The following is a 14,578-nucleotide window of genomic DNA, read 5'->3' as shown; positions in this document are numbered from 1 at the left end:
ACCATATATCTATAGGGGGTAAACTGATGTAGGAACCGCTATAAAAACTGCATTTCTATATTTTGCAGTAGTCTATTGTTATGACTAATATTTAATATATTTTTTATATCCCTTTATCATTACTATCTTCTTATGCGGTAGCTGCTTTTACAATTGTTGTAGCCCATTTGCTTACATCAAGTAGAACTCATGGCAATATTATATGCCTCTCCTTGTTGGAGATGAACCTAGCTTTGGGCTGTATATACTGGACATTATTTTGGTGATATGGTTGGTCACCGCGTCATAATTGCTGGTACATCTGAGATTTTTCTTTAGTAGCTCATATTTATATATAAAAATTATTGTATTTATCATTTATCTAAAGAGTAATATATTTTTCCAGTTATACATGGTCGTTTTCACAGTGGGCTATACAATTTCTGGATATAATGTCCTTATATCATGCCTTGCGCGCTTACAGATTGTGAGCCAGAACTAAGTATGCGTGCGCATTCTAGATCAAGACTGTGAATCCTGTCAGGCGCGCTGCATCTTTAAACATCCCGTTCGTTTGACGCTATGCGCGTGCGCGACTTTGCCGGTCTGGCGCATGCGCACTGTATGGCTAAACATCTTGTTCCATAAGCGCTATGCGCATGCGCGAGTTCGCCGGTTTGGCGCGTGCGCACTCTGGGATACTAAGATGGCGCCGTCCTTTGGCGCTATGCTAGCGTGGATAGGAGGAGGTCACTCTATCTATATTGTGGGTAAGCTATGCATTTGTTTATTAATGATCTGTCTTGCCTGTGGGGGAGCGACCCACAGACGTTTGTAGACACTACTACATTAAGTAAGTCCATATGTTTGACTAATTCATTAGAACACTCAGTGTTTTTTCGGAGACAGGGGGTGGATACCATACTGGCTGGGATATACCGACCAGTAAAAGTGATTCTTTTGGTATAAAGACACCTCCTCTTCCCCTGGATCTTCAGGTCTGCTTCGCATCATGGCACCTGCATCTCTGTCTTAATGGTTCCTACATTGAACTGCCTCCTGATGAACCGTAGTTCGGGGAAACGCGTTGAGGCGACTATTACTGCTGTGAAGCCTGGGAAGCTAAGTATCACTTAATTGGGGCTGTGATCCCCTGTTGGCTACCCACAATAGCTTTGCATGCATTACCAGACTATGTATCATTAGTCTTTGTTCTGATTGTTCACCCTGGGGCCCTTCATTATATGCCTGGGTGCAAAAAGAGGCTTTTGAGCATGCCATTGGGCAGAATACATGTGTGGCCGTAAGAGGCTAATGTGGTCCTAGTTCTGGTTTAATTATTTTATTTTATTTTTTTTTTGTGAACCATTTTTCTTGGATATTGATATATTGCCATTCCCCATGCCATCACTGTCTGATGTGAACTAGTTCCTAAGTAGACAGCAATTGGGGTTTGTTTATGTGCACCTACTTTTATATGTTTGTGTTTTTCTTGTGCGCTTTATTTCATTTTTTTTTAAAGCTCATTGTTTTCCCACCTATAGCTATCCAGAAAGATAATAGGGGTAGCAGTGGACAGCCGCCGTTGAGTGGGGGCGCCAAAATTATTCTATCAGGGTGCCAACCTCCACTGTTAGGTAGGGAGAGCAGTCGAGTGCAGGGAGAGCAGTAGGATTGGTGCACATAAAAATCTCTTTTTTTGGATCATTTGTTTGATCCTTTTTTGATCCTGTTTTTGTCACTGGGATATTTGTATTTTAAAGATATCTAATAAAAAGTATTTTAAAGGGTTTACATGTTCACCTCAGCCTGACATAACAAACTGTATAAAGCATTTTTGTTTTTGTTTTTTGTGAATTTTGGAAAAAAAAATAAAAGATTGTAGAACAAGGCTAGCAGTGCAGACAATGCTGGGCAGTGACAGCGGCAGTGAACAGTGACCGCTGCAGATAGAGCTGGGTGGTGAAGGTGGCAGTGAACAATGACTGCTGCAGTTAGTGATGGGCAATGACGGTGGCAGTGAAGAGTGAGCAGTGCAGACAGTGTTGGGTGGTGACCAGTGCAGACATTGCTGGGAGGTGACCGGTTAAAACAGTGCTGGGCGATGACAGCGGCAGTGATGAGTGAGTGAGTGTTGGGCGGTGACCAGTGCAGACTGCTGGGTGGTGACTGGATCAGACATTGCTGGGAGGTGACTGCTGCAGTCAGTGCTGGGCAGTGACTGCTGCTGACAGTACTGGGAGGTGACTGTGGCAGTGAACAGTGACCACTGCAGGGAGTGCTGGATAGTGATTGCGGCAGTGAACAGTGACCGCTGCAGACAGTGCTGGGTGGTGACGGTGGCAGTGAACAGTGACCACAGCAGACATTGTTGGGCAGTGCCTGCTGCAGACAATGCTGGCAGGTGACGGTGGCAATGAACAGTGACCGCTGCAGATAGTGCTAGGCAGTGACTGCTGCAGACAGAGCTAGATGGTGACTGCTCGAGACACTGCTGGGTGGTGATGGTGGCAGTGAACAGTGACCGCTGCAGACAGTGTTGGGCAGTGATCGCTGCAGACAGTGCTGGTACTGAAATCCTGCACACCATTCCTGCTCTGCACTGTGTGAATGTGGTCGATGCGGAGTCCATCTCCTATAAGAAGGTGCCGGACACCGGTTACACCCCTCAGACTGTACATACCGGTTGTATTGGAGATCTCGCCTTCTGAACATGGGATGCAGTCATAGCAGCAGGTGTGAATTGTCGGTTTCACCTTTTTCCAGCTTCCAGGTGAACAGGGATCTGAGCAGCGGGATACTGGGACCTGAGAAACAGAAGAGAACTTTACTGGAGGGACTAAGACTGAATGCTGATAAATGAGACAAGTGAAGGAGCCGCAGGGTGGACAGGCCACATGACAATCTAGAGGGTGGGAGTGAAGGGGTTAACTAATGTGACAATAAGGATGGGAGGGCTTTTTGGTGGTGTACGGTTATTTAAGGGATAGGAGAGGGTTCCTGCCTTCTCTTGCATCCTGGATCCAACTGCCCACCCACTATCCATTTTTTGAATTTGTGAGCAGAAGAGGGCAGTTGTTGACTACCAGCATCAACAAGGCCATCGATATTCCGTTCAAACTCCACACATAAGACCTCAGGAGTGGACATGGATGTCAGACATATGTACCATTCTCCAAAACTTTGATGATGGCACCAAGATGGTGAGCGGTGATGACACCATAATTAGCATCACAATCCCACTTCTCTGCATTCTGAAAACCTCTCTGCTCACAATTAAAGAGGATGCATTGCAGGCAGAGCAAGAGGACATGGAGCAAGGAACCATTCAGGGTGATAACACTCAGCCCAGCCTCATGTTGTCCCAACGTGAATTGATGGACAATGAGGAGGAGGAAGAGGAAGAATGGGAGCTACTTTCATGCACTATAGATGGTACTACAAGCACAGCTGTTCAGCGGGGATGGCCTGAGGACAGGGAGGAGGAGGAGGACAGTGTGATCAGTCGTCCTGTTGGTGATGACACAGAAGTCTTGCCTGTAAGCAATCTGGCACACATGGTTGACTTAATGTTGCCCTGCTTTTTCTGTGACCCTCACATTATTAAAATTTTCAGTGACAGTCATTACTGTTTGGTGACACTTCTAGACCCATGCTACAAGGAGAACTTTCGATCTCTTCTTCCAGAGGCAGACAGGTGTTACTAAAATGTTGCAGTACCAGAGGGCCCTTGTAGGGGAATTACTTAAAAAACGCTGGCAGCAGATGTTCGAGTTTGTTGTACAACCAAGGAGTCCAAGCGAAAGAGAGAGAAGTACAATTCAGCTCATGCAGGGGAACAATGGCAAAGTTCTAGGACAGTTTTCTTAGACCCTCCCATCGTGCCAGCACAGAGGCAAGGGGTGCTGTCACAAGAAATGCAATGTTTGGGAAGATGCTGTGGGAGTACATTGCAGATTGTACTGTGCCTTTTAATTATTGGCTATCCAAGTTGGACCCATGGTATGAACTGGCTCTCTATGCCTTGGAGGTCATGGCCTACCCTGCTGCTAGAATTCTGTCAGAGCGGTTTTTAATGCCGCTGGTGGAATTATAACAGATAAGTGCATCCGCCTGTCAACAGAAAATGTGACAGGCTGACTCTTATAAAAATGAACAAGGGCTGGATTAGGCAAGACTTCTGTATACCTCCAAGTGAAATCAGTGAAACATAACCTCAAATACATTGTCTTTTTTTGGGAGGTGTATTCTGATGCACCCCTTCACAACGACACATGGGTATATGCTTCCTGATTTGCTCTGTTTTGGTGTTATCCTCTTCCTTATCCTCTTCATCCACAAACATAAGAACACCAGGGTGAACGTATTCCGTGATGCAAAAGTCACTAGTTTTTTGAGCAAGGGTGTCTATGCTGCCCTTAAAATTATTTTTTTTAAATGTACCCCCCATGGGGAAATGTTATCATTCTCCCCCACTAGATCACTATGGTGAATGTGTTCTGTGCTGCTACAGCCATTCAATTTTTGGGCAAGGGAGTCTATGATCCCCATAAATATATTTTTTTAAATGCACCCCCATGGGGAAATGTTTGTCTGCCCATGCCCTTAATGTATGGGCATTCCAAGTCTACGAGAGACACTGCTTTACATAGGGCCTAGTTTTTAATGAGGTCTTCCTCCACGTCTCATCATCCACCGCTAGTGATCACTGATGAGCGAGCGTGCTCGCCACTACTCTGTACTTGCCCGAGTATCACTGTGCTCGGTGTACTCGGGGAGCAACAAGCATTTCAGGAATGATTAGGCAGGAGATTGTTTCCCTCCCTGCAATTTTGGCATTCTTTACAGCGCCAATGAACATCGAGTAATTGTCTGCCATCCACTGTAATACCGCAGCCATCTTTGTTATGTTATTGTAGTGATTGGCTGGCCGCACAGCGGCATCAGGTCTATAAGAGACCTGACGCCGCCCTGCTTGGCGCATTCTGCTCCGGACTCAGTATAGGGAGAGCTACCACTGAGATAGGGTCAGATTTGTTCTTTTATTAGTTAGTGTGGGTCTACTAGTGTTCAATCCACAAATCCTGATAAACCAACAGTACTCTTTAGGGCAATTTCGTGGGTATATAGATCATTGTGCTAGGTAGCCAGAGGAGTCTATGTTAACATATCCACATCACTGCAAGGCATACAACCACTGTATGTGAGTCTATAGATCTCCCTGCATACATCAAATGGCTCCATTACTGTCTGCTGCTGCATATTTTATATATACCTAGCTGCAGGTATCCGTGGCCAGGGCCGCCATCAGGGCATTTCAGACATTACTACTGTATGGGGCCCGATGAGCTGAAGCAAAAAGGGGGGCCCGCATACGCTGGCAGCCCGGTCTGGGCGGGCCCCCCTCTTTGCTAATGCTCTTCGGGCCCCTGGGATATTCTGTTTAAAGCTGCCACCAAATACATAACAACACTGTGGTGATTTAAAGTTACACCTACAGCGTTGTTAATGTATCCGGCGGACGGAAATGGGCACTGTACCTTTAAGTTGCGGCGGGCCCAGGTGCATCACGGTCCCGACGTCACATTACAGTGTGAGCACTTCCTCATTCCGGAGGAGTCGTGTGTTGTCGTCGGGGCGGGCTGAGGCAGAGAGCAGGAGAAACTGAGGATGAGACTGCGACCAGTGAGCAGAGGCTTCGGGTGGCTGCATCTGCCAGCGTGTGGCTAATTCAGGTCTCTCCTCCCCCCTGTCTGGCAGTTGTGCAGCTCTGTGCTCTTAGTCATGGAGAACTGTCACTCCAGTCCTGACATCTATACAGGGCCAGGACAGCAAGGAGCAAATAATGGATGGGGGGTATTATAATACAGGGGGAGCAGGGAGTCTCTGCTGTGATAATAGGTGGGAGATGAGGGATGGAGCAGCTGCAGGGGAGTTCTTGATGAAGGAGAGGTAATGGACCCCAAATTATAACCTCACATTCTATGCAATGTTCTGCATTTTCGTTCGTTCCATAATTTCTTGTGTTATATCTGCAGATAATGTGAGACATTTATTGGATGATTATCAGATTGTGAATTCTTATCTACTATGTAATTGTCTAAGGGTCACTTCCGTCCGTCTGTCTTTCTGTCACGGTTATTCATTCGCTGATTGGTCTCGCCAGCTGCCTGTCATGGCTGCCGCGACCAATCAGCGATGCGCACAGTCCGGAAGAAAATGGCCGCTCCTTACTCCACGCACTCACTTCCCGGGGCCCGCATACGCTGTCTGGTCACCGCTCACACAGGGTTAATGCCGGCGGTAACGGAGCGCGTTATGCCACGGGTAACGCACTCCGTAACCGCCGCTATTAACCCTGTGTGTCCCCAATTTTTTACTATTGAGGCTGCCTATGCGGCATCAATAGTAAAAAAATGTAATGTTAAAAATAATAAAAAAACAAAAAACCTGCTATACTCACCCTCCGTAGTCCGCCGAGCCGCTCGCGCCAGCCGCCATCTTCCATTCCTGGCGATGTATTGAGAAATTAGCCAGAAGACTTAGTGGTCTCGCGAGACCGCTAAGTCTTCTGGGAAAGGAAGATGGCGGCCGGCACCAGCGGCTCGGCGGAGCTTGGGTGGATCCCAAGCGTCGGTAACCGCTTCCTGGATCCAGGCGCCAACGGAAGGTGAGTATATAACTATTTTTTATTTTAATTCTTTTTTTTTTTTTTACAGGGTTATCATGCCCACATTGCTATATACGTGGGCTGCGCAATATGCAACGTGGCCTGCGTAATATACTACATGGGCTGCGCAATATACTATGTGGGCTGTGCAATATACTATATGAGCTGCGCAATATACAACTTGGGCTGCGCAATATACAACGTAGGCTGGGCAATATACTGCGTAGGCTGCACAATATACTGTGAGGGCTGCGCAATATACTACAGTTAGGTCCATATATATTTGGACAGAGACAACATTTTTCTAATTTTGGTTATAGACATTACCACAATGTATTTTAAACAAAACAATTCAGATGCAGTTGAAGTTCAGACTTTCAGCTTTCATTTGAGGGTGTTTTAACATTAAAATTGGATGAAGGGTTTAGGAGTTTCAGCTCCTTAACATGTGCCACCCTGTTTTTAAAAGGACCAAAAGTAATTGGACAATTGACCCCAAGGCTATTTCATGGACAGGTGTGGGCAATCCCTTTGTTATGTCATTCTCAATTAAGCAGATAAAAGGCCTGGAGTTGATTTGAGGTGTGGTGCTTGCATTTGGAAGGTTTTGCTGTGAACTAAACATGCGGTCAAAGGAGCTCTCCATGCAGGTGAAACAAGCCATCCTTAAGCTGTGAAAACAGAAAAAAGCCATCCGAGAAATTGCTACAATATTAGGAGTGGCAAAATCTACAGTTTGGTACATCCTGAGAAAGAAAGAAAGCACTGGTGGACTCATCAATGCAAAAAGACCTGGGCGCCTACGGAAGACAACAGTGGTGGATGGTCGCAGAATAATCTCCATGGTGAAGAGAAACCCCTTCACAACAGCCAACCAAGAGAACAACACTCTCCAGGAGGTAGGCGTATCAATATCCAAATCTACCATAAAGAGAAGACTGCATGGAAGTAAATACAGAGGGTTCACTGCACGGTGCAGCCACTCATAAGCTTCAAGAAGAAAAAGGCTAGACTTGACTTTGCTAAAAAACATCAACAAAAGCCAGCACAGTTCTGGAAGAACATTCTTTGGACAGATGAAACCAAGATCAACCTCTACCAGAATGATGGAAAGAGAAAAGTATGGCAAAGATGTGGTACAGCTCATGATCCGAACCACATCATCTGTAAAACACGGTGGAGACAGTGTGATGGCTTGGGCATGCATGGCTGCCAGTGGCACTGGGTCACTAGTGTTTATTGATGATGTGACACAAGACAGAAGCAGCCGAATGAATTCTGAGGTATTCAGAGCCATACTGTGTGCTCCGATCCAGCCACATGCAGCAAAACTGATTAGTCGTCGTTTCATACTACAGATGGACAATAACCCAAAACATAAAGCCAAAGCAACCCAGGAGTTTATTAAAGCAAAGAAGTGGAATATTCTTGAGTGGCCAAGTCAGTCACGTGAGCTCAACCCAATTGAGCATGCATTTCACTTGTTAAATACTAAACTTCAGACAGAAAGGCCCACAAACAAACAGCAACTGAAAACCACCGTAGTGAAGGCCTGGCCGAGCCTCAAAAAGGAGGAAACACCGCGTCTGGTGATGTCCATGAGTTCAAGACTTCAGGCAGTCATTGACAACAAAGGGTTTTCAACCAAGTACTAAAAATGAACATTTTATTAAAAATTATTGAATCTGTCCAATTACTTTTGGTCCCTTTAAAAACAGGGTGGCACATGTTAAGGAGCTGACACTCCTAAACCCTTCATCCAATTTTAATGTAGATACCCTCAAATGAAAGCGGAAAGTCAGAACTTCAACTGCATCTGAATTGTTTTGTTTAAAATTCATTGTGGTAATGTCTATAACCAAAATTAGAAAAATGTTGTCTCTGTCCAAATATGTATGGACCTAACTGTATGTGGGCTGCACAATATACTATATGAGCTGCGCAATATACAACTTGGGCTGCGCAATATACAACGTAGGCTGGGCAATATACTGCGTGGGCTGCGCAATATACTGCATGGGCTGCGCAGTATACTACATGGACTGCGCCATATACTACGTGGGCTGCGCCATATATTAAGTGGGCTGCGCCATATTTTAAGTGGGCTGCGCCATATACTAAGTGGGCTGTGCCATATACTAAGTGGGCTGCGCCATATACAACGTGGGCTGCGCAATATACAACATGGGCTCTGCAATGTAGTACCTGGGCTGCGCAATGTAGTGCATGGGCTGCGCAATGTAGTACGTGTGCTGAGTAATGTACAACATGGGCTGCGCAATGTACTACGTGGGCTGTGCTATACACTACGCATACATATTCTAGAATACCCGATGCGTTAAAATCAGGCCACCATCTAGTTAATCTATAATATTACAGGTCAGGGCACAGATCCCTGGTGCTCACTGTAGGGAGGACAGCAGGGAATGAATCCTCATGTTTCCTTCTGTTGGAAGCAATGTCCTTCTAGTTATGACAAATGAGTTTCTCTGGCTTAATCAGGAGCCATGACTGCCCCACACCCCCAATAACCGATCACGTGATGCCCCCAAACTCCTCACAGTCCTCCCTCATTCTCTATACTGTCCCCCCGAGCTTTCAGGTATTCCCCGGTACAAGGACTTATAACAAAAACAAATACAAATTCTATATGATGAAACAATACACTATATATAATGGGATTTGAATAAGTAAGAAATGAGGAGGGAGGAGAAAGGAGGGGCCAGGACCTTATATACAAGGAGGACTATATACACAACCATCTCATTAATAGAGGAAAGGTGATTACGGGCTTCCCTTGTAGATGAGAAATAATGGACACATAGAATTATGTATGGATCAGTGGCAGTATTTGTTCCTTGTAAGTGCTGTTATTCAGTCGCTGTGGTGGTAATACATGATTCAGTCATAGTGCCGTGGTATTTGTTCCTTGTATGTCGCATAAAAATGGCCAATTTTATGTGTACCTGATAGCCCCTTTACGGCATCTCTCGTATATCAGGTCCTACGCTTGCCTACCTCGCTGAGAATAAACGTCTCCATGTGAATGGGTACCTGTGAAAACCTCTTCCTAGACTCATATTCTCTCTCTCTGTGGAGGGGTGCTGGACCTGCTGCGATTAAAACACCTGGGCTAGGAGGCGGAGTGCTCAGTCAGAAGGCTAAATAATATATTTGAAAAAACTGACCGTCACATCCATACATAGACTAAGTGTGAACAGGTGCTGAACCTAGAGTAACCAACTCATATATAGTCAAGTAAAAAAGGCAGCACACTGCAGCGCTAAGACATGCAAACATGAAACATAAAAACTGAACTGCAATACTGCACTAGAAATATGAAAAATGAGAGCGTTTAGCGCATAAAAATGGCCAATTTTATGTGTACCTGATAGCCCCTTTACGGCATCTCTCGTATATCAGGTCCTACGCTTGCCTACCTCGCTGAGAATAAACATCTCCATGTGAATGGGTACCTGTGAAAACCTCTTCCTAGACTCATATTCTCTCTCTCTGTGGAGGGGTACTGGACCTGCTGCGATTAAAACACCTGGGCTAGGAGGCGGAGTGCTCAGTCAGAAGGCTAAATAATATATTTGAAAAAACTGACCGTCACATCCATACATAGACTAAGTGTGAACAGGTGCTGAACCTAGAGTAACCAACTCATATACAGTCAAGTAAAAAAGGCAGCACACTGCAGCGCTAAGACATGCAAACATGAAACATGAAAACTGAACTGCAATACTGCACTAGAAATATGAAAAATGAGAGCGTTTAGCGCATAAAAATGGCCAATTTTATGTGTACCTGATAGCCCCTTTACGGCATCTCTCGTATATCAGGTCCTACGCTTGCCTACCTCGCTGAGAATAAACGTCTCCATGTGAATGGGTACCTGTGAAAACCTCTTCCTAGACTCATATTCTCTCTCTCTGTGGAGGGGTACTGGACCTGCTGCGATTAAAACACCTGGGCTAGGAGGCGGAGTGCTCAGTCAGAAGGCTAAATAATATATTTGAAAAAACTGACCGTCACATCCATACATAGACTAAGTGTGAACAGGTGCTTAACCTAGAGTAACCAACTCATATATGGTCAAATAAAAAAGGCAGCACACTGCAGCGCTAAGACATGCAAACATGAAACATAAAAACTGAACTGCAATACTGCACTAGAAATATGAAAAATGAGAGCGTTTAGCGCATAAAAATGGCCAATTTTATGTGTACCTGATAGCCCCTTTACGGCATCTCTCGTATATCAGGTCCTACGCTTGCCTACCTCGCTGAGAATAAACGTCTCCATGTGAATGGGTACCTGTGAAAACCTCTTCCTAGACTCATATTCTCTCTCTCTGTGGAGGGGTACTGGACCTGCTGCGATTAAAACACCTGGGCTAGGAGGCGGAGTGCTCAGTCAGAAGGCTAAATAATATATTTGAAAAAACTGACCGTCACATCCATACATAGACTAAGTGTGAACAGGTGCTGAACCTAGAGTAACCAACTCATATATAGTCAAGTAAAAAAGGCAGCACACTGCAGCGCTAAGACATGCAAACATGAAACATAAAAACTGAACTGCAATACTGCACTAGAAATATGAAAAATGAGAGCGTTTAGCGCATAAAAATGGCCAATTTTATGTGTACCTGATAGCCCCTTTACGGCATCTCTCGTATATCAGGTCCTACGCTTGCCTACCTCGCTGAGAATAAACGTCTCCATGTGAATGGGTACCTGTGAAAACCTCTTCCTAGACTCATATTCTCTCTCTCTGTGGAGGGGTACTGGACCTGCTGCGATTAAAACATTGGCCATTTTTATGCGCGAAACTGTCATGGTTCCCAATGGCAGGGGAACGTTAGGAGCATAAGAAAAACGGACAAGCTCTCGGGTGATGGAAACTGGAGCTGACCGCGATACTAAACCTATTCACGCAACTAAAAGTAGCCGGGGAGCGTGCCTGCGTTTTCTCTAGACGCCTCGCGCCAGCCGGAGATCTAACTACCCCTGGAAGAAGAAACACAGACCTGGCTTGCCTCCAGAGAATACCCCAAAAGTTGATAGCAGCCCCCCACATATAATGACGGTGAAATCAGATGAAAAGACACACGTAGTATGAAAGCAGATTTAGCACAGCGAGGCCCACTTAACTAGATAGCAGAAAAATACAAAAAGGGGACTTCACGGTCAGCTACAAAACCCTAGAAAATACCATCCTGAAATTACCTTAAACTCATGTGTCAACTCATGACACCGGAGTGGTAATTTCAGTCCACAAGAGCTTCCAGCTGCAGAGAGTCACATAACTGCACGCTGGACAAAACATACAAAAATAGACCAAGGACTAAATAGTCCAACTTAGCTGATCAGAAGACTGGAGCAGGTACATGCAACAGAAAGGCTCTGGTTACATTGATGGCCGGCGCCAGAATGACTGAGCAGCAAGGCTAAATAGGATACACCCATATCCAGATGGAAACAGGTGAACAGAGAAAGAAAAGCACACAAGTCCAGCACCACCAGTGACCACCGGGGGAGCCCAAAAACCAAATTCACAACAGTACCCCCCCCTCAAGGAGGGGGCACCGAACCCTCACAAGAACCACCAGGGCGATCAGGATGAGCCCTATGAAAGGCACGGACCAAATCAGAGGCATGAACATCAGAGGCTGTCACCCAAGAGTTATCCTCCTGACCGTAGCCCTTCCACTTGAAAAGATACTGAAGTTTCCGTCTGGAAACACGGGAGTCCAAGATCTTCTCCACAACGTACTCCAATTCACCCTCAACCAACACCGGAGCAGGAGGCTCAATGGAAGGCACAACCGGTACCTCATACCTGCGCAATAATGACCGATGGAAGACATTATGGATAGAAAAAGATGCTGGGAGGTCCAAACGAAAGGACACAGGGTTAAGAATCTCCAAAATCTTATACGGGCCAATGAACCGAGGCTTAAACTTAGGAGAAAAAACCCTCATAGGGACAAAACGAGAAGACAACCACACCAAGTCCCCAACACGAAGACGAGGACCAACACGACGACGGCGGTTAGCAAAACGCTGAGTCTTCTCCTGGGACAACTCCAAATTGTCCACCACCTGTCCCCAAATCTGATGCAACCTCTCCACCACAGTATCCACTCCAGGACAATCCGAAGACTCCACCTGACCGGAAGAAAAACGAGGATGAAATCCCGAATTGCAAAAGAAAGGAGAAACCATAGTGGCAGAACTAGCGCGATTATTGAGGGCAAACTCCGCCAACGGCAAAAAGGCAACCCAGTCATCCTGATCCGCAGACACAAAACACCTCAAATAAGTCTCCAAGGTCTGATTAGTTCGCTCAGTCTGGCCATTAGTCTGAGGATGGAACGCAGACGAAAAAGACAAATCAATGCCCATCCTAGCACAGAACGCTCGCCAAAATCTAGACACGAACTGGGTCCCCCTATCAGAAACGATATTCTCAGGAATACCATGCAAGCGAACCACATTTTGAAAAAACAGAGGAACCAATTCGGATGAGGAAGGCAACTTAGGCTAGGGTACCAAATGAACCATCTTTGAAAAATGGTCACACACCACCCAGATGACAGACATTTTCTGAGAACAGGAAGATCAGAAATAAAATCCATAGAGATGTGAGTCCAAGGCCTCTTCGGAATAGGTAAGGATAACAACAATCCACTAGCCCGAGAACAACAAGGCTTGGCCCGAGCACAAACATCACAAGACTGCACAAAAACTCGTACATCTCGAGACAGGGAAGGCCACCAGAAGGACCTAGCCACTAAATCCCTGGTACCAAAGATTCCAGGATGACCTGCCAACGCAGAAGAATGAACCTCCGAGATGACTCTACTGGTCCAATCATCAGGAACAAACAGTCTACCAGGCGGGCAACGATCAGGTCTATCCGCCTGAAACTCCTGCAAAGCCCGTCGCAGGTCTGGGGAAACAGCAGACAATATCACCCCATCCTTAAGGATACCTGTAGGTTCAGAATCACCAGGGGAATCAGGCTCAAAACTCCTAGAAAGGGCATCTGCCTTCACATTTTTAGAACCTGGTAGGTATGAGACCACAAAATTAAACCGAGAGAAAAACAACGACCAGCGCGCCTGTCTAGGATTCAGGCGCCTGGCAGACTCAAGATAAATCAAATTCTTGTGATCGGTCAATACCACCACCTGATGTCTGGCCCCCTCAAGCAAATGACGCCACTCCTCAAAAGCCCACTTCATAGCCAAAAGCTCCCGATTACCAATATCATAATTTCGCTCGGCGGGCGAAAATTTTCGAGAAAAGAACGCACAAGGTCTCATCACGGAGCAGTCGGAACTTTTCTGCGACAAAACCGCCCCAGCTCCGATCTCGGAAGCGTCGACCTCAACCTGAAAAGGAAGAGCAACATCAGGTTGACGCAACACAGGGGCAGAGGAAAAGCGGCGCTTAAGCTCCCGAAAGGCCTCCACAGCAGCAGGGGACCAATCAGCAACATCAGCACCCTTTTTAGTCAAATCAGTCAAAGGTTTAGCAACATCAGAAAAACCAGATATAAATCGACGATAAAAATTAGCAAAGCCCAAAAATCTCTGAAGGCTCTTAAGAGAAGAAGGTTGCGTCCAATCACAAATAGCCCGAACCTTAACAGGATCCATCTCGATGGAAGAGGGGGAAAAAATGTACCCCAAAAAAGAAATCTTTTGAACCCCAAAAATACACTTAGAACCCTTCACACACAAGGAATTAGCCCGCAAAACCTGAAAAACCCTCCTGACCTGATGGACATGAGAGTCCCAGTCATCCGAAAAAATCAAAATATCATCCAGATACACAATCATAAATTTAATCAAATATTCACGGAAAATGTTATGCATAAAGGACTGAAAGACTGAAGGGGCATTTGAAAGACCAA

The 14,578-nt window shown here is 45.7% G+C and overlaps 1 protein-coding gene across 1 annotated transcript in view; it reads right to left on the bottom strand.

Moving 5' to 3' along the window:
* The window catches only part of LOC143801035 (vomeronasal type-2 receptor 26-like), a 172,350-nt gene that overhangs the window by 74,303 nt on the left and 83,469 nt on the right, over positions 1-14,578 (bottom strand). The window contains exons 3-4 of the mRNA XM_077281225.1: positions 5,520-5,531; positions 2,663-2,786 (exon numbers count right to left, since the gene is read on the bottom strand). Coding sequence (XP_077137340.1) covers positions 2,663-2,786; positions 5,520-5,531 — 136 coding nt within the window. The remainder of the gene's footprint in view (positions 1-2,662; positions 2,787-5,519; positions 5,532-14,578) is intronic.

Source organism: Ranitomeya variabilis, chromosome 1, assembly GCF_051348905.1.
Source record: "Ranitomeya variabilis isolate aRanVar5 chromosome 1, aRanVar5.hap1, whole genome shotgun sequence".
In the NCBI taxonomy this organism is placed as follows: Eukaryota; Metazoa; Chordata; class Amphibia; order Anura; family Dendrobatidae; genus Ranitomeya; species Ranitomeya variabilis.
This window is presented reverse-complemented; position numbering and strand designations above follow the sequence as displayed.